The sequence below is a fragment of the Physella acuta genome, unplaced genomic scaffold, assembly GCF_028476545.2.
Source record: "Physella acuta isolate Inbredline_101_S28 unplaced genomic scaffold, ASM2847654v3 ptg000865l, whole genome shotgun sequence".
Lineage (NCBI taxonomy): Eukaryota > Metazoa > Mollusca > Gastropoda > Physidae > Physella > Physella acuta.
Genome location: NW_026732382.1, coordinates 163,731 through 191,638, shown reverse-complemented (window position 1 = coordinate 191,638; position 27,908 = coordinate 163,731). Strand labels below are relative to the sequence as shown.

At 39.7% G+C, this 27,908-nt stretch overlaps 3 protein-coding genes across 3 annotated transcripts; 2 read left to right on the top strand and 1 right to left on the bottom strand.

Annotated features, from left to right (window-relative positions):
* Positions 1-350: 350 nt before the first annotated feature.
* Positions 351-3,386, bottom strand: LOC131952318 (uncharacterized). Its single transcript, XM_059314928.1, has 3 exons — positions 3,277-3,386; positions 1,820-1,951; positions 351-727 (listed from the first exon to the last, which is right to left on the bottom strand). The coding sequence occupies exons 2-3, from the start codon at positions 1,944-1,946 to the stop codon at positions 525-527; spliced, it is 330 nt and encodes a 109-aa protein (XP_059170911.1). The 5' UTR covers positions 1,947-1,951; positions 3,277-3,386; the 3' UTR covers positions 351-524.
* Positions 3,387-15,373: 11,987 nt separating this feature from the next.
* On the top strand, positions 15,374-19,665 carry LOC131952314 (uncharacterized). Its single transcript, XM_059314923.1, has 3 exons — positions 15,374-15,518; positions 16,072-16,911; positions 18,950-19,665. The coding sequence occupies exons 2-3, from the start codon at positions 16,085-16,087 to the stop codon at positions 19,050-19,052; spliced, it is 930 nt and encodes a 309-aa protein (XP_059170906.1). The 5' UTR covers positions 15,374-15,518; positions 16,072-16,084; the 3' UTR covers positions 19,053-19,665.
* A 2,564-nt stretch (positions 19,666-22,229) lies between these two features.
* On the top strand, positions 22,230-26,163 carry LOC131952312 (fibrinogen-like protein A). The gene is made up of 5 exons (XM_059314921.1): positions 22,230-22,368; positions 23,456-23,532; positions 23,849-23,968; positions 25,290-25,406; positions 25,721-26,163. Exons 1-5 carry the CDS (start codon positions 22,290-22,292, stop codon positions 26,081-26,083), a joined length of 756 nt encoding a protein of 251 aa, XP_059170904.1. The 5' UTR covers positions 22,230-22,289; the 3' UTR covers positions 26,084-26,163.
* The last annotated feature ends 1,745 nt before the right edge of the window (positions 26,164-27,908 follow it).

Below are 27,908 nucleotides of genomic sequence, written 5' to 3'. Positions count from 1 at the left end.
CAGCACTCGCTGACCCCTGTAAGGCTCACTCTTGCAGTGACCGCTGTTTGAGATACATTTACGCGAGAGCTTAATTTTTTTTAAAATGATGTACAGGGCACTATCTTTTCATATCAAATTTCGCTTTCAATTATCAGATTCAACTCCGCAACGGTTAAAGGTCATTGAATGTTTAAGCGCTTCACCACCCAACTTCAATTAATTAATTTTCGTCCTATTTATTTTATGTGTATCTGAGTGTTTAAGCTTTTTTCCTGTCGAAGATGGATTTAAGTAGAGGGTTTTGTTTTAGGAATGTGATTTGTTTGCCAATAGAATTAGATTAAAAATAAAATAGGAACTAAAATAAAAATGGTGGCCGTAGAACGTTTTTATTAATCAGACCACATGGGTGAACGTGCAATTAAAAACTGAACATCACTGTTGTCCTTGACTGGTAGTGTTACATACTGGTGGTGTCACAAGCTGGTGGTCTCACAACTCTATATTGTAAGCGTCGATCAGCTGACCTCGCCCACCTGTCCTTAAGCGTCGAGCACCTGTCCTCGGCCACCTGAGCGGATGGCGTTATACCTCTGCCAGCGTGAGTACCTGCTGCCCCTGTTGGTCTGCTGCTGGGGCTGGTCGCTGGCGTGTGGGCTGGCCACAAAGTGCTGGGCGGTAGCCCGGCGGAGTCTGGTCAACAGGATGTCATCGGTCAACTTCTCATCGCCTCTGAAGCTTGGGTCTGAAATTATGGGATAGAATTTGTCAGGTCAGCAGAATGACGTCACTTATTGAGCACGTGCCTGAAATTATGGGATAAGATTTGTGGGTTGTTTTTTTTTTAACTGCTGAGGGTTTAGCATTAGGGTTAGACTCCAGTCAAGTCATTCCGATCGGGTTACTAATTATAAACTGCCTGGTGATTAGGGTTTAAATTTAACTGGGCATTTAGTTAGGGTAAAGGAATTTAGGTAACTTGAAGACCCCGGAATTAATAACGTAATAGCTTAGATTACACAACTTACTAGCGTAAATTACACCATGTAATACCGTATATTATACCACACAATAGTGTAGATTACATCACACAACAGTGTAGATTACACCACATAACAGTGTAGATTACACCACACAATAGTGTAGATTACACCACACAATAGTGTAGATTACATCACACAACAGTGTAGATTACACCACACAACAGTGTAGATTACATCACACAACAGTGTAGATTACACCACACAACAGTGTAGATTACACCACACAACAGTGTAGATTACATCACACAACAGTGTACATTACACCACACAATAGTGTAGATTACATCACACAATAGTGTAGATTACACCACACAATAGTGTAGATTACAGCACATAATACCGTATATTATACCACACAATAGTGTAGATTACACCACACAACAGTGTAGATTACACAACACAACAGTGTAGATTACACCACACAACAGTGTAGATTACACCACACAACAGTGTAGATTACACCACATAACAGTGTAGATTACACCACACAATAGTGTAGATTACACCACACAATAGTGTAGATTACAGCACACAACAGTGTAGATTACACCAAACAATAGTGTAAATTTCACCACGTCATAGTGTAGATTACTCCGCGTCATAGTGTAGATTACACCACACAATAGTGTAGATTACACCACACAATAGTGTAGATTACACCACACAATAGTGTCGGTTACACCAAGTTATTTGAAACAATGCATATCATGAAGCAGTTATCTGATGTCACAGTACCTTCTCTAAACAATGCCAGACATACAAAATGTTTACAACTACAGAAGTTCCAGACTTACCCGAGTCTAGAGTCTCCGGTATGTCAATGTCAAAGTATTCTCCCTCTATCTTGACCATAGTTGACCTCACTGTATGAATGAGCAGGGTCATGGACAGACAGACGATAAGGCAACTTTTGGGAAACATTTTCTCTGTGGAACAAAACAGTGAAATCATATAACAATTTTTTTTTCAATACCTTAAACATTTCGATTATTTCAAGAACTCTACCAGAATTTTTTTTTAACCTGGCATTATTTTTGTTTTTAAATATTAGCAAATCTTCGTGTACAGAGGCGTTGGGTGTGGACAGCAAGGTGTGACACCCCACCTAGAGCTGCCACTTCACTTGGCTTTTTACAGAAAGTCAAATCTAGATCAACTCTCTAGCGTTTACTATTACAAATACGATTAGGACATTCGGATTTTTTATGACAAACTACATTGATATTTTTATTTCCAATCTCTTTAGGATATAAGTATCACTATCGTAAAGACTCCTATTTAACCTAACGATCCATTGGGCAGATGAAGTTCATATCTTTTTGAACTCGGCAGAGACAGCGTGGCCAACACTATGCCCAGCCAACTTTAATTTCCCTAACATGATTTAGGTACCCATTAGAGCTGGGGGGACTCAATGACGTTCTACTGACTTGAACCTGGATTTGAACTCTAGACTTCTGGATCGGCATTCTAGCGCTCTATCGCTAAGCCACGTCCGTAGTTATCACTATATTTGATTTAATATATTCAATACTGCAGGAGAACTATCTTTTTCGCTTTTTCAGCTTGAACTTAGTTCAATGAACTTAAACCTTTTCGTAAGCGATCAACGCTATTAATATTAATTAAAGGCAACAAATCGTCAGTCCAATTTGTGAATAAATAAATTGTGTAATGTTTCATTAAAGTAATCAGCTTAACTATAATGGATAAATCTGGATTCGATTGAACCTGTGACAGTTGGTACCATGTTTTGGTACCATGTTAGGTGAGGTACCATTATGATCAAGATGCTAAGTATTGTTGAAACATTGACCGGTAACACAGTTTTTTAAAATATTGAACCGGAGTAACAGATGATCATCTTAAAAGTGGACTAAAGGGTATAGAAACAACAATATAAAGCGACGATGTATCCCAAGTATACCCAAGTTTTTAAATTAACTACATTTCTGTTAGTTACGTTGTATTATTGAAATATCATTCTAATATATATATATATATATATATATATATATATATATATATATATATATATATATATATATATATATATATATATAATATTATATATGTGTAGTATATTTATAATGTAAAAGCATTAACTAGAACTTCAGTGGATTGAGTTATCCCCTCGATATAAACAATCTGTACGTTATACGGGAATCACGTGAACAAACTGCCTTAGGCTAGTTAAAAAAGGAACGTAGCTAAATATTAAGAAACTTGGTACAAACTTGAAAAAACTCACCGAATGAGGTTCTACTGTCTTCGTGGTCAGACAACAAAGGCTCTGTGCTATCGTCTCAACTCTGCTCCCTTTTTATAGGATAGCTGTATCATGTTTTTTTTTGTGTGAACCAACATAATCCCGACCCCCTAACAGAAATACCACACACACACACGTGAACACACACACACACACATGAACACAACTCACACACTTTCGCTTGGATCAAATGCAAATCGAGCTAAGGCCTTTAACCTGATCATGATCCCTGCCATTTCAAGCAGACAAAATAATTGTTTCATTAGAGCCTTGGCTTTAAGATATTTTAATATTTAACACAAAGTTTCATGTCGATATTACGATTGACATTTCTACGTTATTTCTCAATCAAATGCAGTTTTATTCCGGCGTTACCTCTCAATAGTATTCAGTGCAATACTGAAAAGCTTGATAAGTATCAACATTTAATCTCACGAAATGTGTAAATATTTAGTTTGTATTAAATATTACTTGTTACAGCTTTTAATTTACTGTTATAGTCTTGTTAAATTTGGGTTAAGGTTATGGTTTGGTTACATAAGTAGTTTATCATTTGGTTACATTAGGGGTCTAAGTTTATTGATCCGTTACAAAAGGGGTGGTAATTTTTCTACCTTCTTGCAAAAAGAACTATGCTTATCACATACGAAGGTACATAACTCCAATAATAGATTATTTAAGGGCTCCTAGATTTGTCGCACTTAATTGCAGCTTGTAAGGACTTTAGTTAAATCCCAAGTAACCTTTTGGAACAAAAAATAATGTGAGAGAGCTTGGGTAGAGGCTATAGTAGATTTAGGTTAAGGTAAAGTCTTAGGTATTGTGAGGCTAAAAATAAAACGTGTTAAGTCTAAAGGCGGTGAGTGCGTGAGTGCGTGTGTATGTGTTTGTGGGTGTGTGTGTCTGTTGGGTTTTATATGTCGAATTAGCACTTTAAAGAACTATGGCGTACTACTATAAATCACGGGCTTATTGTGTAATGCTAAACATCATGGGATAATTATGTGATGCTATACAATTTGGGATTATTGCGTGGTGCTATAAATCAAGGGATTATTGTGTAGTGCTATTTCTAGTGGGATTAATGTGTAGTGCTATTCCTCGTGGGATTAATGTGTAGTGCTATTCCTCGTGGGATTAATGTGTAGTGCTATTCCTCGTGGGATTAATGTGTAGTGCCATTCCTCGTGGTATTAATATGTAGTGCTATTCCTCGTGGGATTAATGTGTAGTGCTATTCCTCGTGGGATTAATGTGTAGTGCTATTCCTCGTGGGATTAATGTGTAGTGCTATTCCTCGTGGGATTAATGTGTAGTGCCATTCCTCGTGGTATTAATATGTAGTGCTATTCCTCGTGGGATTAATGTGTAGTGCTATTCCTCGTGGGATTAATGTGTAGTGCTATTCCTCGTGGGATTAATGTGTAGTGCTATTCCTCGTGGGATTAATGTGTAGTGCCATTCCTCGTGGTATTAATATGTAGTGCTATTCCTCGTGGGATTAATGTGTAGTGCTATTCCTCGTGGGATTAATGTGTAGTGCCATTCCTCGTGGTATTAATATGTAGTGCCATTCCTCGTGGTATTAATATGTAGTGCTATTCCTCGTGGGATTAATGTGTAGTGCTATTCCTCGTGGGATTAATGTGTAGTGCCATTCCTCGTGGTATTAATATGTAGTGCCATTCCTCGTGGTATTAATATGTAGTGCTATTCCTCGTGGGATTAATGTGTAGTGCTATTCCTCGTGGGCTTATTGTGTAGTGCTATTCCTCGTGGTATTAATGTAATGTTCAATATATCATGGGTTAAATGTGTACTGCTAAAAATCATGAGGTTATTGACCTTTGATGCTGATGTTTTTGTTGCAGTTGAAAATTTCAGGCCTTCAAGTCTCTGCTCGCTTCTACGTTATTAGTTTCTGTATCCACAATACCCATATTTTAAAAATGAATTTCATATTCAATCGTAAACGTTGCTGCTTTAATTAGTAACTAATATGACGTCATAAATGACATAGTTGCCACCCAAACGTCACTCAAATGTCACACAAATGTCAGAGACTAATCCTGTAATTCTCTGATTGTCATTTTTGGGCATGTTGATCAGCGACCTCAACAATTTTAAAGCTGATCCTAATCTCATTTATGTGAAGGGAGCTAACTGGTGGCACTAAAATAAACTAACGACAGAGATTAAAATAAGACACGCATTTTGTCCACATTCATTTCATTGTTGTAGTTTTTTTTTTTTTTTTTTTTTTTTTTTTTCCTCCTCGTGAATTGGCGCAATTTTTGTAACACGTGAGTTTGGCGCCTTGTGTTATGGAAGAAGTTTACTGAGTAGGTTAGTTAGAATTAGGTTTAATGGTAATAAACTAGGGTTAGGTTTTTGTGGTAAGGACTTAATCAATGGTCAGCTGTAATGGTGGGGTGGCGTGGTGGAGCTGTAGAAAGCCAGATTTCTTAACATTGAGCTTAGATCAGTCTACACTGGCTCTACTTTACACTTCATGTGTATACGTGGCCAACTATTTTCATAGAACTAGCCATTCTTCTACTGGCCACAACTATTCTAAAGGCATTGAACTGGTCATAGAACAAGCCAAACAATTAGTTCAGACATAGAACTTGCCAAACAGTTAGTTGAGACATAGAACTTGCCAAACAGTTAGTTGAGACATAGAACTTGCCAAACAGTTAGTTGAGACATAGAACTTGCCAAACAGTTAGTTGAGACATAGAACTTGCCAAACAGTTAGTTGAGACAGAGAACTAGACAACAGTTAGTTGAGACAGAGAACTAGACAAACAGTTCAGGCATAGAACATAGAACTTGCCAAACAGTTAGTTGAGACAGAGAACTAGACAACAGTTAGTTGAGACAGAGAACTAGACAAACAGTTAGTTGAGACAGAGAACTAGACAACAGTTAGTTGAGACAGAGAACTAGACAACAGTTAGTTGAGACAGAGAACTAGACAAACAGTTAGTTGAGACAGAGAACTAGACAACAGTTAGTTGAGACAGAGAACTAGACAACAGTTAGTTGAGACAGAGAACTAGACAAACAGTTCAGGCATAGAACATAGAACTTGCCAAACAGTTAGTTGAGACAGAGAACTAGACAAACAGTTAGTTGAGACAGAGAACTAGACAACAGTTAGTTGAGACAGAGAACTAGACAACAGTTAGTTGAGACAGAGAACTAGACAAACAGTTAGTTGAGACAGAGAACTAGACAACAGTTAGTTGAGACAGAGAACTAGACAAACAGTTAGTTGAGACAGAGAACTAGACAACAGTTAGTTGAGACAGAGAACTAGACAACAGTTCATGCACAAAACATACAACTGGCCAAACAGTTAGTTGAGACATAGAACTTGCCAAACAGTTAGTTGAGACAGAGAACTAGACAACAGTTCAGGCACAAAACATACAACTGGCCACCCTACACCTACAGAGCAGAGTTCACATAAAATCAATAATTCTAATGATCCTCTAGTTCTACCTAAAAATAGCCAGACGCGCTATTTTTAACTTTTTTGACAGTGTCCCGTGATCTGTTAGCACGTCAGGTCACATAAAAATAGGTCTGGTTGTTTTGTTTTGTTGTTGTCTATTGCCCATTGTTGTTTTTGCTGTTGTCTATTGCCCATTGTTGACTGTGTTGTTGTCTATTGCCCATTGTTGACTGTGTTGTTGTCTATTGCCCATTGTTGTTTTTGCTGTTGTCTATTGCCCATTGTTGACTGTGTTGTTGTCTATTGTCCATTGTTGACTGTGTTGTTGTCTATTGCCCATTGTTGATTGTGTTGTTTATGTTGCTTTGCGCGTTTCTTGACCTCAGCATATGAAGGGAAGGTGTGGTCAGCACATTGTACAGCCGCCTTTACTCTCCCTGGCATGGTAGGTACCTATCACAGTTACATGGACACAGGGACGTTCTACTGACTTGGCCCCGGATTCAAACTCGAATTTCCGAGTTAACAGCCTAGCGCTCTACCGCTTAAGCCACGACGTCTCATACTTACTATGTACGGTTATAATAAGCTTAGTTGGCTTTTGATAGCTACTTTGGATATGACATGCTAGGCCCCGATAAGGTAAATGAAAAAACAATGTTAAAAATAAATTGGATGTTGTGGGCAGAGAAAATTTTTAATGTTTTACCACTGGTATGGTTTATAAACGTTAAGATAAGGGTTACTCATTCTATTGAGGATGTATATAGGCCTAGATAATTATATTTATATATATATATATATATATATATATATATATATATATATATATATATATATATATATATATATATATATATATATATATATATACACATATATATATATATATATATATATATATATATATATATATATATATATACATATATATATATATATATATACATATATATATATATATACATATATATATATATATATATATATATATATATATATATATATATATATATATGTATATATATATATATATGTTACCTAGGCAAGTTGCATACCCTGCTCGCTGCGCCAAATGTAACGAGACTTATCCTGCTCGCAGAGCCAAATGTAACGAGTCCCCCGAGTCTATCCTGCCGACAACGCCAAATGTAACGAGTCTCTGGCTACCCTGGCGACAACGCCAAATGTGACCTTCCCGAGTCTAACCACTCATTCCACACAACATTGACCACAGCATAGATACTCGAAGATGCAGGTTCATTATTGATCCTTTTATTACATGAATCAAAGAATGCTTCACAATAATATAATGAATCAAGAGAGATGTTTCACAATAATAGTCTGAATCAACGGACCCCCAACAGTCCTCACTAGGCTTCATCTAACTGAATACACATGTCTAACGTCCTTCCTTAACACAATATAACCAACTTGATACTGCCACACAGACTCACTGATCGAAAGCGAGCGAGAGAGAGAGACTGACTGACTGCGAGTCTGACTGACTGCCTCAGAGACTGACTGACTGACCGCCCGACTGACTGAGAGAGACTGACTTTCTGAGAGACCGACTTTCTGAGAGACTGACTGAGAGAGACCTCGAGCTCAGCCGTCGCCTCCCTTATATCCCCTTCATAATCGTACTCATATTCGGTCCTATCATAATCGTATTTGTAATCGATTCTAATCGTTACATCAGACTTTTAATTACGCCGCTTCTGTCGTACAGTCCGATTTTAATAAGCCACCTGCATCCTGTCACATCAAAGTTGACAGACCGTCCCTCGTATCGCTTCCCGAGATACTACGCCTTGGCATCAGCCAACACCTGCACTGTGACGTCAGACTGTAACACGTTATGTCTCTTGGTAACTTCCCCTAGTTACATCCACCCCTGCCTTTTTTTGTGTGTTATCAACCACAAACAACGCTTGGCAGGTGCAGTCCTTCAAAGTCCATCGCACCACCGTAAAAAAAAAATCCATTGTTCCACTCACTGTCAATGTCGTCACATTCGTATAAGATTGACAGTTATCCCTATTTCACATATCCAATGTGTCTACATCATCTTCCTCAGACACAAAACAGTTCTAGAATTCACATCCACCTTTTTTCGTCTGGTGCCTTCACCAGTTCACTTTTATGACTTTTTGAACAGTCTGTTCTCATACCAGCGCGACCATGAAAGAATTGATGGTTGCTGACAAAAAATTTCGTATTCTTTCTGTTTCTCAAACTTCTCCGCGGACCACTTATCTGATGGTCTATTGTCTCTCTGCCTTTGGAGGGACCGGGATCCTCCTTGTTGCCGGTATCCTCCCCTTGTGTGTCGCTGTTGTTCTGTTGATGGTGACATGGTTCCGGGATGGGTATGAGAATTTCCGTTATAGTTTCCGGTTCCCTAATTGTCTTGGGTTTCCTTGTGTGTAACTGCTCTCCTTGACTATGACAATATTTCTTTAATTGAGCAATATTCGCCCACCGATCCGGTTTGGTGTGATCGATGGGTCTTATCTTAAAGGGGCCACCTGCTACTTTAGGCATCTCCACGACTTGCCATATCTCCTGTCCCCAGAGATCGTGGATTTTGTTTCTGCCTAACGGGTGGCTACGCAGTAATACCCTGTCGTTCAGTTTGAGTGGCGGGTCCTTTGTCTGTACCGGCGGTTCCCTTCGCCGTGCTTCATGTTCTAGTCTTTCCTGTACTACCCTGTACATTTCTCTAATTCGTCTCATATGTTCATTCACATATTCCAGTACAGTGTATGAGCCAGTCATACTCTCCTTTTTTCCTAGGAACAAGTCAAGGGGGAGTCGAGCCTCCCGTCCGAACAGCAACATGTATGGCGAAAAGCCGGTTGTGGCATGGGGTGTGCAGTTGTATAGATATACCAACTCTGGGAGAAAATCAGGCCAACGTTTTTTCTGTTCAGGTTCTAGAGTACGCAGCAAATCATGCATGCTGCGGTTGAACCGCTCGCACTGTCCGTTTCCTTTCGGATTAAATGTGGTTGTTCTAGATTTGTTGATCCCGTAGTGGCTGCACAGTTGGTTAATTACTTCTGACTCAAAGGCCCTTCCTTGGTCAGAGTGTAATTGTCTTGGTATGCCATATTTGATGAACCAATGTTCTATTAAGACCTTTGCCACTGTTTTGGCAGTCTGATCTCGTGTGGGCACCGCCACAGTCCATTTGGTGACAACATCAGTCATTACCAACACATGTTCCGTCCCATCCGATGATTGCTCCAACGACGTAAAGTCCATAGCCACAATATCTAGTGGTTTTGTCGCTAATAGGTGTCCCGATGGCTGTCTCATTTTGACAACTGGCATTTTCGCATGCTGACACCTCACACAAGCCTCACAATGGCGTTTGACCTCCATTTCCATATTGGGCCAGTAACACCTCCGTCGTAATATTTTGTGCGTCCTGTCCTGACCCTGGTGTCCTGCCCTGTCATGTGCCAACCTTAGCACTTCTTCTCGTAATTGTCCAGGCACCACCACCTGGTGTATTGTCCCATCAATTTGGTCATGAATTCTCCGCATGAGAACACCATCCTTTATACTGAGACGGTCCCACTGACTCAGTATTTTCTTTGTTTCTCGACCAAATTGTTCTCTTTCCCTTCTTCCTGGGAATTTTTGTTCCTGGACGTGTTTCAACAGCGGCTGTAAGCCACTATCCGTTCTCTGGGCATTTCTTATCTCTTTGTGATTAAGGCAACTAAAATCACCAATGTCCATATGTCCGGGCTCTGTGGAAATGTGCTCCACCCCGGTCTGTCCGTTCTGCCTCACTTGCACCCCGTGAGGGATATCTGTTGACGCTCTGACCTCACATATTCCTGTCAGCGTTTCTTCCTCATCGCCCGGTCTCTCGTAAGGATTCCTTGATAAGGCGTCCGCATTGCCATTGGACCGCCCCGGGCGATATTTTATCTCCAGGTCAAAGAGTGCCAATTCTGCTGCCCATCGCTGTTCGATGGATCCCAACTTTGCTGTCTTTAGGTGACTCAAGGGGTTATTGTCAGTGTATACCACACATTTAGCACCTAATAGATAGTCCCTGAATTTTTCCGTCACAGCCCATTTTAATGTCAAAAGTTCTAGTTTCATGGCGCTGTAATTTGTCATGTTCTTCTCTGATTCCTTCAGAGCTCGACTGGCATAAGCAATAACCCTGAAACCTTGCTTTTGTTGTTGTGATAGCACAGCTCCCAGACCTTTAGAGCTGGCGTCAATTTCTAGCCGAAATGGTTTGTCAAAGTCTGCGTATCCCAATATCGGCGCCTCTGTCAAAGCCTTTTTCAGTAGCTTAAACGAGTTCAGGCATTCCTCAGTCCATAATTCACCTATCAGTTGTGTTTTACCTTTCTTTTTCTCCTTACTGTGTTTCTTTGTCATTTTGTTTACCAAGTCATGCAATGGTGCGGCAATTTTTGCAAAACCAGGCACAAATTTTCTATAATAGGAAGCAAAGCCCAAGAATGATCTGACCTCTACCGTAGTTGTTGGCTGTTTCCATTCTTTAACAGCTGCAATTTTATCTGGGTCAGTGGCGATGCCATCCGACGAAATCACGTAACCCAAAAAATGTACCGATTTCAGACCGAAGCAGCATTTGTCTGGGTTCAGCTTTACTCCTATCTCCCTAAGACGGAGAAACACTTGTTCTAATCTTTCTAGATGGTCCTCCCAAGTTTTTGAATAAACTAGTATATCATCCAAGTACACCAACATTATTTGAAATAGAAAGTCACTCATAGCACTCTGCATTACTCGCTGGAATGTAGCAGGTGCATTAGTTAGACCAAACGGCATACGGGTCCACTCGTACAGTCCCAGTGGAGAAATAAATGCAGTCTTATGTTGATCGTTGGGGTGCATGGCCACTTGGTGGTAGCCACTAGCCAAATCCAAGGTAGAAAAAAATCTTGCTCCCCCCAACGCATCAAGACATTCATCAATACGAGGCAAGGGGAATGCATCCCTTCTTGTGATATTGTTCAATTTCCGGTAATCACAACACAGTCTTATCTCCCCTGACTTCTTTTTTACCACTACTATCGGTGCCGCATACGGGCTCGTGCTGGTTGTAATAATTCCCTTTTTTAGTAGATCGTTCAGGTGAGCTTTCACCGCAGAGTAGTGACTCGGTGGTAATCTTCGATAAGGTTGCGCCACCGGCTTGTCTTGTAGTAAGGGTATCTGGTGTTTTATTACTTCCGTGTAACCCAAATCACCCTCGTACGAGGCAAATATATCCCTGTACTTATTCAACAATTCATTTAGTTTTGGGTCCTCAGTTTCCGGGAATGTATATGATCGGCCATCCTCTTTCTTCACCTCGGCCGTCACATTGACCGACCTAATTGTTACTTCATTACTGCTGGTATTGCTCAGTTCGATGCACTGTGCCGACCTTTGTACCTCGACGTTCTGTGGTACTCCTACCAGAGTATTAGGCGGTATAAAAATTTCCTCATCCAAAACATTTGCCACTAATCCTTGAACTAGTCCATTTTCCGCTGATGTGTATGTCCGCAGTAACACGACGCCTGCCCTCAGTGCGGCGCCACATGGTTCTATCATCACATCACCATTCACACTTCTATCACCAATTTGTAATGTGATTGCCTTGACCGTGTTTGCCGGGACTGATATCCTTCCTCTGGTCTTGGCAAACCTGGCCAACTTGGATCCCCGACCTGGTGTGGTCGATCCGACCATATTTGTAAGAAATTCTGGCAACTGGCCAAGAATATTCATGCCCAACAGGCAAGGTATATTTGACACATTTGTCTCTAGGTTGTGTTTCGTAACGAACACCCCAACCTGCTTCAACCTATGTCCCGCCACCACGACATCCGCCAGAAAATAACCACAGTATGGAATGGTTAGTCCATTAGCTGCCGTCAGGCGCATGCATGTGTCAGACCTCAACCTATGGTCTTTTCCTTTCATCCATTTGGTGTAAAAATTTTCCGTGATTGTCGTCACCTGGGAGCCTGTATCCACAATTGCCTTCACCGCGATGTCCCCAATCGTAATCACCATTTCGGGACAGACTCCCATCATTTTGCTTCTTGGGCCATAACCTCGCCCCTCTGTAGCCTGGCCCTGCCTTACAGAGGACGACCGTTTCCCTGGCAGTACCGTGCCATATGTCCGGGTTGTGAACAGGACAAGCAAATTGGTCGACCGTCAGCCGTCCACCGGAGTGATGGACCGGCGGGTCGCGGCCGTCCAACCTGTCTCTGTTTTGTCCCGTTATTTTCCTGATTCTCAGCTGTTGACCTGCTTTCCAACCTCTCCAATCTTTGGTCAACCTTATCCAGGTGGGCCAACAGTTGAGCCGTCATGGTTTCCACCGTGCCGGTCCCCGTGGGTGGGGATTGTTTCTGTTCCGGCACAGAGACTTTGTCCACCGAACAGTTCGATTGGTCCTCATCCTCGGACCTGCGGATCGCTGAGTTCCTAACCTGAAGGAAGGTCAACTGCGGGTCTTTGTGGACCTCCTCTTTCAACTCTCTCCTTAAGATCGGGGTTGCTAGCCCCTCGATGAACTGGTCCCTCAGTAGGCGTACATCAATGTCAGGTGTTTTGCCCTTTACCGAATCAAAGGCCCTGTTTATTCGGTGTGAATACTCCATCACACTCTCCGCCATTCTCTGCTTTAAGCCTACGAACCCCGTTAGCAGTTGCGATCCCGACCGTCTCTCCCCAAAGGTCTCCATAATTAGATCCAGCACCTTATCTGGATCTGATTGAACGGTTTTATCGTGGCATTTGACCTCTGCCCTAACCGTCTCTCCTATACTGCCCATCAGCAGTCTTAATCTTTCCTCTGGTGACATGTTTCTCGAGGCCCAGGCCGCTTTGACCTCCTCACTGAACCTGTTGGTTAAAGTTGGATCACCGTCCCCGTAAAATTTGTTAATGTGGGACTCTCTGGGCAGGACCACAATATGGGTCTGCTTCTCGTCCAGAGTAGACATTTTATTCCTTTAGTAAAAAAAAAAAGAGTTCTTTCTTACCGTGTGTGTATGAAAAAAATTTTCCTCGTTCCTCAATTTTCACTGTTCCTGAATGTCCGAATTCACACACACACTAAACACAGTTATGAACTAGGTTGACTATGGGTGCCTCAAGCGGCAAGTCTCGTTGAATTCATCCTGATCGCAGCGCCAATTGTTACCTAGGCAAGTTGCATACCCTGCTCGCTGCGCCAAATGTAACGAGACTTATCCTGCTCGCAGAGCCAAATGTAACGAGTCCCCCGAGTCTATCCTGCCGACAACGCCAAATGTAACGAGTCTCTGGCTACCCTGGCGACAACGCCAAATGTGACCTTCCCGAGTCTAACCACTCATTCCACACAACATTGACCACAGCATAGATACTCGAAGATGCAGGTTCATTATTGATCCTTTTATTACATGAATCAAAGAATGCTTCACAATAATATAATGAATCAAGAGGGATGTTTCACAATAATAGTCTGAATCAACGGACCCCCAACAGTCCTCACTAGGCTTCATCTAACTGAATACACATGTCTAACGTCCTTCCTTAACACAATATAACCAACTTGATACTGCCACACAGACTCACTGATCGAAAGCGAGCGAGAGAGAGAGACTGACTGACTGCGAGTCTGACTGACTGCCTCAGAGACTGACTGACTGACCGCCCGACTGACTGAGAGAGACTGACTTTCTGAGAGACCGACTTTCTGAGAGACTGACTGAGAGAGACCTCGAGCTCAGCCGTCGCCTCCCTTATATCCCCTTCATAATCGTACTCATATTCGGTCCTATCATAATCGTAATTGTAATCGATTCTAATCGTTACATCAGACTGTTAATTACGCCGCTTCTGTCGTACAGTCCGATTTTAATAAGCCACCTGCATCCTGTCACATCAAAGTTGACAGACCGTCCCTCGTATCGCTTCCCGAGATACTACGCCTTGGCATCAGCCAACACCTGCACTGTGACGTCAGACTGTAACACGTTATGTCTCTTGGTAACTTCCCCTAGTTACATATATATATATATATATATATATATATATATATATATATATATATATATATATGTATATATATATATACATGTAGGCTATATATATGTATATATATATATATATATATATATATATATATATATATATATATATATATATATATATATATATATATATATATATATATATATATATATATATATATATATATACATACATATATAGGCTATATATGTCTGTGTGTTTGTCTGTTTGAGTGTTTGTAATAGTGTGTGTGTCTGCATGTTTTGTGAACGTTTTATATATAAGCACATCAGTGTATGTGTGTGTGTGCGTGTGTGTGTGTGTGTGTGTGTACGCAAGTCCGTGTGTGACCACTGGTGGGCACATAAATCTTTGCCATCCCCCCCCTTCACCACAAGCTACTCTACTATTGGAATAATCCATTGAATAATTAACCCGGTAACAGCGAAGCTTTGTCTTTGTTTATTAGGTCACGTTGACCACTTGGAGGTGACCTACATCTGAATGTACCGGTCCGATTTCACTCCCCTTACAACAGGTGAAGACAAGCAGACACTTCCGGAAAGCGGTTGTACCCATGAGATTCAGACGAGAAGGCCCAATGACATTTATAATCCGCGTATTGTTTCGTGTTTGTTGATTGTATTGTGTAACTTTTTAAACCAGGAGTTTCGATAAGAAAGACTGTTCTTGTTTAGAGGTAAGACTAAAACAAGGAATCACATGAGAAATGTGCGACATTTATTGAAAATGTAGAAATTTTCTGTTTTGCTTTTGATGCACCTGTTTCAGATGTATAATTGTATATATCTGTTTAAGTAGAGTTACTGTGAAATTCCGAAAAGTTAACAAGATATTTAGAATAATCGACAGAAAATAAAGCTTAGTTTACAAAAAAGAAATAATGTTAAATAGTCATAGAATTAACAAAAAAAAGTACAGTTGACAGAAAAGTTAAGAAGTAATAAAATTTATAAAAATTTATAATAAATTAATCAGAAAACTAATAAAATTAATCAAAATAAAGTTTGTTTTTTATAAATTGCGTTACGCGCGTCTGTGAGTTTAAAACTACCTTTTGTGAGGACCGGACAGACATATCAAATGTATGTCAAATTGTGGAACCTCATTTATATACAAACCAAAAACGTATGCTTTAAACGTTCAGCTTAGGAAAAATAAAACTACATTTGCAATTTTCTTATAATAGACTGATGTAATAAATTACTGATGATCGACTTAATTTTGTACAGGTTTAAAGACAAGATGGAGATTCATATATATATGTTCACAATCCTGTATGTCGCGATGATCGTCCTTGGCCTTTCTACTAACGTTTACCTGGCAAAGGTCATTTGGAAGTCTGGCACTGTGTGGAAAAAGATGAGAAACAAGATCCTCATGTCCCTCTGCGTCCTTCACCTACTGCAGACAACTGTGTCCATCCCTCTACGGATTGTAAACTACCTACTTCCTGTCTTCGTGCAGGAACCGGAAATGGATTTGCTGAGCTCAATTCACCTTCACCTTGAACGAATACCTAGCATGGTGGAGAGCGTGAGTCTTCTCGTCCTGATGGTCACCTACACGTGCAACATCTCCAACTGCCAGTGTGTTGTTGAGTACAGCTCCCTCGACCGTCGGTTTGTCGCCGGTCTTTGCGTCGCTCTGCCCTGGATCTTCTCGCTCTACGCCGTGCCCAGCATCATCCGGCACTTTGAAGTCTCGGCAAACGGCTACAGCGTCATGGAACGTAATTCCTCCTTAACGAAACAGGACTCCGTCATATCGGACTCCAGTTTCACGGAGCAATACTCCAGCTCGATGTTCATGGACGCCAGCTATTGGTTGAGCCGTCTAGAACTCGTGACTCTGCTGATCTGCGCAGCTTTGCTGTGTACCGCTGTTCAACTGAGGCGGAACGAGATGAAGTTTCTGGAGGGGCTACAACAGCACCATCCATTCTACGCCTCGCTGCGGCGGGAGGTGGACAGCCCTGTGCCGTATGCTGTTGTCGTTGCTGTCTCCGTGGCCCACGTGCTTGTGTGGGTGATTTGCATTCACCTGAAGTCTGACACATTGTCGACACAAACGTGAGTAATCGCTCGAGCTCTTGATCGTATGTTATTTTTTGTGAGTTACCTCCTTTGAATTATATATATATATATCATTGTTATGACTCTTGAGTGTGTACAGTGTAATGGGTCTTTGACAAATTCCCGAAAGACACTTTCCCGAATGCAACAAATGCCCAAATAGAAATATTTCCCCCATTCGAGCAAGTGACTATTTGCGCAAGTGTCTTTCGGGAAAACATTCGGCAATTGTGTGTAATGCGTGTGTGTAGTTGCGGCAGTAATTGAGACGTATTGCTCAGACGTATTGTCAACTATTGTTGTACACAGGCCTTTTAATTGTTTAAGTTGTTCTCATAGCTTTTCATGGTGTGTTCTATGTACAAATAGTTTAATTTAACATTGAATAAATTACCCAATTATCACATTTTGTGGTCGATGATAGAGCTATGATTAATAACGCGAAGGTCTCGAGTTCGGATCCCGAGCTTGACGTCTCTGAGTCCACCAAGCTGAAATGAGTACCTGACTCAATTTGGAAAAATAAAAGGGGGCTGGTCATTGAAACTCTACTTCATCTATCCAACGTGTGGGCACAACGCAAAAATATATTTTGTAAATATTACAAATTCTCCCTCGGCAGAAAGCACACAGATATATATACCCGCCCCTCCTTGCAACGTGCTGATTCCCACACCATGCTTTACTCAAACCCCAACCACTCAAACCCCAACCACTCAAACCCCAACCGCTCAATCCCCAACCACTCAATCCCCAACCACTCAAACTCCAACCACTCCAACCCCAACCACTCAAACCCCAACCTCTCAAACCCCAACCACTCAATCCCCAACCACTCAAACTCCAACCACTCCAACCCCAACCACTCAAACCCGAACCTCTCAAACCCCAACCACTCAAACCCCAACCACTCAAACCCCAACCACGCAAACCCCAACCTCTCAAACCTCAACCACTCAAACCACAACCACTCAAACCTCAACCACTCAATCCCCAACCACTCAAACCCCAACCACTCAAACCCCAACCACTCAAACCCCAACCACTCAAACCTCAACCACTCAAACCCCAACCACGCAAACCTCAACCACTCAAACCCTAACCACTCAAACCTCAACCATATAAACCCATCCAATCAAACCACAACCACTCAAACCCCAACCACGCAAACCCCAACCTCTCAAACCTCAACCACTCAAACCACAACCACTCAAACCTCAACCACTCAATCCCCAACCACTCAAACCCCAACCACTCAAACCCCAACCACTCAAACCCCAACCACTCAATCCCCAACCACTCAAACCCCAACCACTCAAACCCCAACCACTCAAACCCCAACCACTCAAACCCCAACCACTCAAACCTCAACCACTCAAACCCCAACCACTCAAACCCCAACCTCTCAAACCCCAACCTCTCAAACCTCAACCACTCAAACCCCAACCACTCAAACCCCAACCACGCAAACCTCAACCACTCAAACCCTAACCACTCAAACCTCAACCATATAAACCCATCCAATCAAACCCCAATCACTCAAACCCCAACCACTCAAACCCCAACCACTCAAACCCCAACCACTCAAACCCCAACCACTCAATCCCCAACCTCTCAAACCCCAACCACTCAAACCCCAACCACTCAATCCCCAACCACTCAAACCCCAACCACTCAAACCCGAACCTCTCAAACCCCAAACACTCAAACCCTTACCACTCAAACCCCAACCACTCAAACCCGAACCTCTCAAACCCCAACCACTCAATCCCCAACCACTCAAACCCCAACCACTCAAACCCCAACCATATAAACCCATCCAATCAAACCCCAACCTCTCAAACCCCAAACACTCAAACCCCAACCTCTCAAACCCCAAACACTCAAACCCTTACCACTCAAACCCCAACCACTCAAACCCCAACCACTCAAACCCCAACCACTCAAACCCCAACCACTCAAACCCTAACCACTCAAACCACAACCGCTCAAACCCCAACCAGTTACATAATGAGATCTTATGTTTTCTCCGCAGATCTATAGTGAAGATGGTCACCTACCTGCTCTCTGATGCTCGAGTTGTTGCCCCTGTTGTATGGCTGTTTCACAATCACGTGAGAGACGTTGTTCCTTCATGACCTGGAGCCTGCTGCTGTTTGCTGTCGTTACTGTCACTAGACAGTACACCACTTATAACTTGCTGACACCTTTATGACACCTGACATGACACCACTTTTAGACTGCTGGTACTGCTGACAACCACATGTATGTACCTGTGACAGAATTTAAAAATTGTAATAGTAAAATATTCACACATCACATAAGCTGCAACCATTGTTTTAACGTTGTACTGTTCAACTGGTGTAGCGAGTCCCCTGACGAAGTGCAATCATTCTAGAAACTAAAAATTAACTATAATAATTGTAAAATTATATATGTATGTATAAATATTTAGTAATGAATAACTAACAGTCTGTTTTAGCTGTTTTCAGTCATTTAATTTCCAAAAAAAAATTAATTGATGAATAAAAATTACGATTGCTTTCTACACTTTTAATCTATGTGACCTAGGACGAATCCAGACCAAATATTTCAGTTCTCATAATTAGCTTTACCGTTCTCTGGTAACTAATATGCCATGTATCTGTGTTCAGATAATATTGAGTGTACTGAGATTATATAAAAATTGATTGGAGGTCTAGAGAAGACTACAAATATTTTTGTAAAAATTAGGTGAAAATGCTGCGTATGCATGAAACAATAAAAGTAAATGAATACGATCTTGTGATGCTGTTGTGTTTGAGAATAACGTTGTTCGAGTCTCGAGGTTCGAATCATTGAAATGATCTATACCTCGTGAATGTGCAACATGGCTCTTCATGCGCTGGCTAATGATTAGCGTCTGATAGAAATTACATGCTACAACATGCTAGAACATGCTAGAACATTATAGAACATGGATCTACATTCTTGTCCATTTAACACCCTTTTGCCGTCTGAACAATTTATAAGGACGTATTTTATTTCCGCCCACGCATTTTACAACTTTTTATTTTGAAACTTTATTTCTTGGCAAAAATGCATTTCAAACGATCAACCTTATACAAAAGACTTGTAAACGTCTTGCTGAGTTGTGCGGGCCAGTCTTCAATGGCCACTTCCTGCTAAGTTTCCGTTTATTTGTTTTATATATCTCAGACATCTTTACCTGGGCTAGAGAAATGTGGGGTTTATGCTTCAAGGCTGCGGTTTTTGCACAACACTACAATAAAAGCTCTAAATAAAAGTTTAAAGAGTTCGCCCTTGAGGCTAGTGTTTAGAAACCCCACTCCGACGTCACACGCAAATAAATCACGTGATAGAGTGGGGGGGGGGGGAAGGCTGTAAACAAAAGTTTGTTGTGGTGAACTTTGTCAACGGGGAAACTGCTTGTGTTTTTAACTGTTAATCGATCATTATGAGCAGGATAAGCAACTATACGTGTAGTTTATGTAGCAGGCTATAAAAATATACGTGTACTTTATGAAGCAGGGAATAAGCCTCTACGTTCAACCTGTGAAGCAGGCTATAAAACTATACGCATAAACTATATAGGCTACCAGGGAATAAAATTATACGTGTAGCCTACGTAGCATTGAATAAAACTTTACGTGTAGCCTACGTAACATTGAAAAAACTATACGTGTAGCCTACGTAGCATTGAATAAAACTTTACGTGTAGCCTACGTAGCATTGAATAAAACTATACGTGTTGACTACGTAGCATTGAATAAAACTATACGAGTAGCCTACGTAGCATTGAATAAAACATTACGTGTAGCCTACGTAGCATTGAATAAAACTATACGTGTAGCCTACGTAGCATTGAATAAAACTATACGTGTTGACTACGTAGCATTGAATAAAACTATACGAGTAGCCTACGTAGCATTGAATAAAACATTACGTGTAGCCTACGTAGCATTGAATAAAACTATACGTGTAGCCTACGTAGCATTGAATAAAACTATACGTGTAGCCTACGTAGCATTGAATAAAACTATACATGTAGTCTATTTATCGGGAATATAATTCTATTATATGAGTGTAGGCTGTGTATCATTATATCGTTTAGTATTATATCATTATATCATCTATTATTATATCATTATATCATCTATTATTAGCAGACAGCCACATTAATGTCATTGTAAGAATCAGTGCATTACTAACAGTGTGCTTTTGTAAGCATCAGGATTGAACGTAACTATGTAACAAACGGTTTATGAAATATATATATATATATATATATATACATATATATATATATATATATATATATATATATATATATATATGGGGCAAATACATACTCATATGTATATGTATATCATTATATATATATATACATATATATATATATATATATATATATATATATATATATATATATATATATATATATATATATATATATATATATATATATATGGATAGATGTATTAACTGTATAAACAGATTTTTATATGATCAATCGTTTTTGCATTTTAATTTTTATAAGACGGACAATTTTATTGGCCAATAAAGATCTCAAAAAGTACTTTAATGATTTAAAAAAACGACCTGATATTATAATTTGGTGCTCGTTCTTTCAATGTGTGTGATCTAACAACTTGCCACATCTATTTCATTACAAAAAAAAGGGCTGGCAAAGATTGGCCATGTTTTTACCTTACAAAACGTTGAAGGCACTCAACATGAAAGTAACAACCACTGATATGTCCATACGTCGTTGGTTTTAAGATAAGTTGTTAATACTTCAGCTAGAGACGTGAAGTGTAATAGATGAAATTAGTGTATCTACATCTAATCGATTGGATGGATTTTACAGCTCAATTATAATGACCGTGGGGTAACAGATGAACTCTACTTCACCTGCCCCGTATAACGCAATGTTCGAAAAAGGAACTTGTACTTTTTTACCCATTTCCCCTATTTATATAAATTTATAAATAGAAGGAGACAGAAATATATTGTTTACATTAGCTATATGGAAATGTTAAAGCCTTGATTTCCACGACAGTTCAGTATACCAACAGTAACAGAAGCTAATTTATTAAGTTTTTAATTAAGCAACTTATTTTGACAAGTTATGGCATACAAACAACTACTTTTTTTTAGAATAAATATGTTCTTGCATTATTGTGTGTACCAGAACACTTCGATCTAGAACTAATTTTACATCACCTCCAAGAATAGATCTTGGTAAATTAAAACCTAATCTTCTCTGCCCTATTAAGACCATCTGTCTCCATTAATCTGTATGGAAGGTCGAGTGGCATAGCCGTATATCGAGACGTCCCACACCATTTCCTCACGGGCAGGCTAAAGACAACATGTTTTTTACGGCTGTTTTGTCTGCTTTACTCAGCATCACTCTACTGTCTCTCTGCCCATGCGCAGAGCACCAGGATGGTGAGTCATTGTTTTCTGTTGCCTAGGTCTGCTCTCTGTAATTCTGGAATAAATGTCATGGGCCAAACGGTCTGGAACAATATGACGTGGAACATGTCTAGCACCGACTTTACCAGCAGACAAACCCGGGGGTCTTCCAAAATAATTATTTCTTCTCCCCTAATACATCCAACCACTGTGTTTGGATGTGAAGAGAAGTTAAGTTTATGATCCGCCAACCGTCTCGAACTTGTGTACAAATCTCGTAATTTTACACGTGTAAGGAATTCAAAGGTAGGGGACAATTGATCTCAGGCAAAAATTCCGAGACAAAATATCTTAACGACAAAGGATCTAAGACAAAATATCTAAGACACAAAATATCTCAACGACAAATGATCTCTAAAATATCCGAGACAAAATATCGCAAGGACAAATGATGTCAAAACAAAATATCTCAAAAACATTCCAAATATTGTGGATATCTCGTCATGACTAATTGTGTCACAGTTCTTTGTCACGAGAGATCATTTGTCCTTGACATCATTTGTCCTTGACATCATTTGTCCTTGACATCATTTGTCCTGAGATATTTTGTCCTTAGATCATTTACTTTAAGATATTTTATTCTTACATCATCGACCTTGACATATTTTGTCCGAATATCATTGACCTTGAGATATTTTGTCCTGCGATCATTAACCTTGATATATTTAGTCTTGAATCATTTGTTTTGGAATAATTTGTCTTGAGATCATTAACCTTGAGATATTTAGTATTGAATCATTTGTTTTGGAATAATTTGTTCTGAGATAATTAACCTTGAGATATTTAGTCTTGAATCATTTGTTTTTGGAATAATTTGTCCTGAGATCATTAACCTTGAGATATTTAGTCTTGAATCATTTGTATTTAGGATAATTTGTCCTGAGATCATTAACCTTGAGATGTTTAGTATTGAATCATTTGTTTTGGAACAATTTGTTGTAAGATCATTAACATTGAGATGTTGAGTCTTGAATTATTTGGTCTGAGATAATTTGTCCGGTCCATCTGTTTCTTTAATTACTGGATTTGACTAATATTTATTTTGTCATTCTAACCACAGATTATTTGGACAAGAGGCAAAGTTACATCCACAACGCTCCGAGATGTTCTGCGCGACGCTGTTTATCTGCCCCTGAGGTAACTGTCCGTTACGTCACGTTGTATATACGTTGTATATAAGTTGTATTTTTTACTTTCTCGTACGCGAAGTATATAGGAAGTTTTGTAATCATGCAAACAACCGAAATCGAGATTTTCACAAAATCGAGATTTTCACAAAATCGAGATTTTCACAGTGAACGAGTGAAGGGGGATGAATGGTGGTAAATGTTTGTATCTGTTACCCTATTCCTTTCGTCCCTGTTCAGTTCTCGTGCTGTGAGTTGTTATAGTGCGTTTGCGTACGTGCGCGTGTTGTAGTTTATTTTTTAGAAAAATCTGCGTTTCCTTACAGCCAGTCTGCTTGAAGTCAAAAATGTTTCCCTGCTATGCTGATGTGGAACCGATGAGAGCCTTAGGGAAAACCTTCCTCTGTGATACCAAAACCGATCAAGGGGGTTGGATTTTCATCCAGGTATTTTTTTTCAGATTAACGATGTTTTAAAAGTGGGTCTCTATCTCTCTCTCTCTCTCTCTCTCTCTCTCTCTCTCACTCTCTCTCTCTGTATATATATATATATATATATATATATATATATATATATATATATATATATATATATATATATATATATATATACATATGTCTAGCCATTATTTGCTGTGTGCAATATTAAATGTTAGTTAACCCAAAGCCTGATCATTCTGCTTCTCTCGCCAAAATATACTTCATTAACAACTTCATTAACACCTGCATAATTACATGATCAGATGATCTGGACTTTGCCCAGGCCCAGTGAAGTAGAAGAACTCACAATTTTTATATCCGACTATATTATGCGAACAAAATGGCGAAAACTCCATTACTACAAGACTTCATTTCAATCGACCAAAGTTTTTCTAAGACGAACTTTCGGAAAAATCATTAAAGGGCTAATCTCAAATTTAAATATTTTTTTTCCGTTGGGCGACTTCTTAAAACTAAATCCAGATCTTAAACTAATTGTTAATTTACGAAGGATATAAAACAAAAAAATAAGAAAAAACTGACCCCAGGAAGCATGATATCAACCCCTGACAATTAACGCCCCCCCCCCTTCCGATCTTTCCCTCATTAAACATCATACATATTTTAGCGACCACTGCTTTTGTTACAGACTAAAAATATATGTATTTAATTATCTTGATTTGCTCAAATTTGTTATAATCATCCATATAGTACTGTTTTGTGTGTTAGGACATGTCTCTTACTTATTAAAGAAACTCGCTATGTCAAAAATTCTTTTTTTTTTAAATTTAGCCTTTAAAACACAATTTTTGGGGAGATAGGCAAAAACAAATGGTAGCTGCAGTGAGGTTAATGCAATTAGTAATCAAACAGATAGTGTTAGTTACCTCACAAGTTAAAGACAGTTACAAGTACTATGGACGTTTCGACCCAAGGTCTTCGTCAGCACACAACAGGCACAATAGTTAATGGGGACACCAGACGTCGGCATACTTGTGTGTGTGTGTGTGTGTGAGACTCCAAGTGCGTATGTGTGGTGTACATGTAAAAAACTCCCTGCCGTTTTCCAGTGTAGATGTAGTGTAGCATATTTACTACAAGAAAAAACCAATGTTTTTATTTTGATATGTGACAGAAATAAAATTTATACAGCACTGAACGATACACACTTTATTAGTTTTTACGTTATGACCACGTTATGTTCCATCTTCTTAAAAAAATAATAATGATTTCTCTTTAAAGTAAAAAAAAGAGGTGAAAATACATCTTTATAATTGAATTCTTTTAGCGTCGAACCGTCGGTGATATAAGTTTCGATCAAACCTGGGCCCGATACAAGGCAGGATTCGGCTCTTTGAGCGGGGACTTCTGGATCGGAAACGATTTCTTATACGGTCTAACGTCGGTAGGTATTACAACGTCTGCTTTTATAGCACGATATAGAGCTTCAGATTTGTGGAGAATGATAATCAGCACCGTTGAAAAAAGCGCATGTTAAATCAATTTGCAACACATAGTTTGTTAAACGCATTCACGCTCAAAAGAATGTACAACTTGTTTGACGATTTTCTTCATCGTTTGACTAAACTCTAAAGCAAACTTAAAGATTTCTATTTTTTTGACTTGCTTGTTAATTTAAAAAAGTTAATAAAATCAATATACTTATAACACACAAATGTGAATAAACAAATCGATTCACTTAACCGCTGATTTATACAGGCGCACAACTATGAACTGAGAATCGACATGAACTATAATGGCCGACCATACCATGCCGTGTACGGGACGTTCTATGTTGGGAGCGAGGCTGCCCATTACACCCTTCAAGTCAGTCAGTACTCAGGAAACGCCGGGGACTCTATGAGTATCCACAACAACCAGAGATTCACCACCACTGACCGACCCACTACCAATGGCTGCACCGCTAGCTACAAGGCGGGATGGTGGTTTGCTGATTGCTACAGAGCTTTCTTGAACGGAAAATGGGAAGAGGAAGCTAGTTTCGATGGAATTCACTGGGAAAGTCTTGGGGACGATCCACTACAGAGGGTCGAGATGAGGATACGCAGAAAGGGTGCATAGTCTGTGTTCATAGTCTGTGTTCATAGCCTGTGTTCATAGTCTGTGTGAATAGTCTGTGTTCATAGTCTGTGTTCGTAGTCTGTGTTCATAGTCTGTGTTCATAGTCTGCGTTCATAGTCTGTGTTCATAGTCTTTGTTCATAGTCTGTGTTCATAGCCTTTGTTCATAGTCTGTGTTCATAGTCTGTGTTCATAGCCTTTGTTCATAGTCTGTGTTCATAGTCTGTGTTCATAGTCTGTGTTCATAGTCTGTGTTCATAGTCTGTGTTCATAGTCTGTGTTCATAGTCTGTGTTCATAGTCTGTGTTCATAGTCTGTGTTCATTGTCTGTGTTCATAGTCTGTGTTCATAGTCTCTGTTCAAGGTCTTTGTTCATAGTCTGTGTTCATAGTCTGTGTTCATTGTCTGTGTTCATAGTCTGTGATCATAGTCTGTGTTCATAGTCTGTGTTCATAGTCTGTGTTCATAGTCTGTGTTCAAAGGCTGTGTTCATAGTCTGTGTTCATTGTCTGTGTTCATAGTATGTGTTCATAGTCTGTGTTCAAGGTCTTTGTTCATAGTCTGTGTTCATAGTCTGTGTTCATTGTCTGTGTTCATAGTCTGTGATCATAGTCTGTGTTCATAGTCTGTGTTCATAGTCTGTGTTCATAGTCTGTGTTCATAGTCTGTGTTCATAGTCTGTGTTCATAGTTTGTGTTCAAAGTCTGTGTTCATAGTCTGTGTTCATAGTCTGTGTTCATAGTCTGTGTTTATAGTCTGTGTTCATAGTCTGTGTTCATAGTCTGTGTTCATTGTCTGTGTTTATAGTCTGTGTGCGCAGTCTCTATTCATATTCTGTTCAAACTCTGTGCATTTGAAATGCCAGAATTACACCTCACATCCTATTTTTGAATTGTTAAGAACATCTGAAGCATTGAGAGCTAGCCTAAAGCCAATACAAATGTATCAAAACATATAGATACCTATTGAGAGTTAGACTAAGACCAATACAAGTGAAATAAAACGTATCGATGCCCATTGAGAGTTAGACTAAGATCAATACAAGTGAAATAAAACGTATCGATGCCTATTGAGAGTTAGACTAAGACCAATACAAGTGAAATAAAACATATCGATACCTATTGAGAGTTAGACTAAGACCAATACAAGTGAAATAAAACATATCAATACCTATTGAGAGTTAGACTAAGACCAATACAAGTGAAATAAAACGTATCGATGCCTATTCTGGAGTTTAAAGTTATTTTGTACTCACAAGAAACGGGCTGACCAGTAAAAAAAAAAGTTAAAGTAATTTCAGACGAGCTAAAGGGGGGTCGGCGTGGTTGAGTCGGTAAAGCTCAAGGTTTCTAAACCGAAAAGTCTCGAGTTCGAACCCTTGGGCAGATGAGGCTCGTTAGCTGGGGACAGCCACTCAAACAACTGCTGCCTTGTAGTTTGTACTCGGTTGGACAAAGGCTATGGAAGCAAATCCAAAAAGAAAAGCAGGCTGAAATCGGAGTCAACGGCCTCAATGGCGCATAACCAGTTGACACGTATCCTTAATTGTGATGGAGGCGTGGTCGAGTCGGCAAAAGCTCATGGTTGATAAATTCGAAAAAGTCTCGAGTTCTAACCTTCTGGCAGATAAGGCTCGATCCCTTCCAACACTAAAAATTAAGAACGAAGATGAAGAAGAAGACGAGCTTAAAAAAACGTTACTCTTTAAGCTATCCTTTAAAAAATGTCGATCTACGCACGTAATTCTCTAAACAAATGTAGATGTACGCACGTAAATCTCTAAACAAATGTAGATCTACGCACGTAAATCTCTAAACAAATGTAGA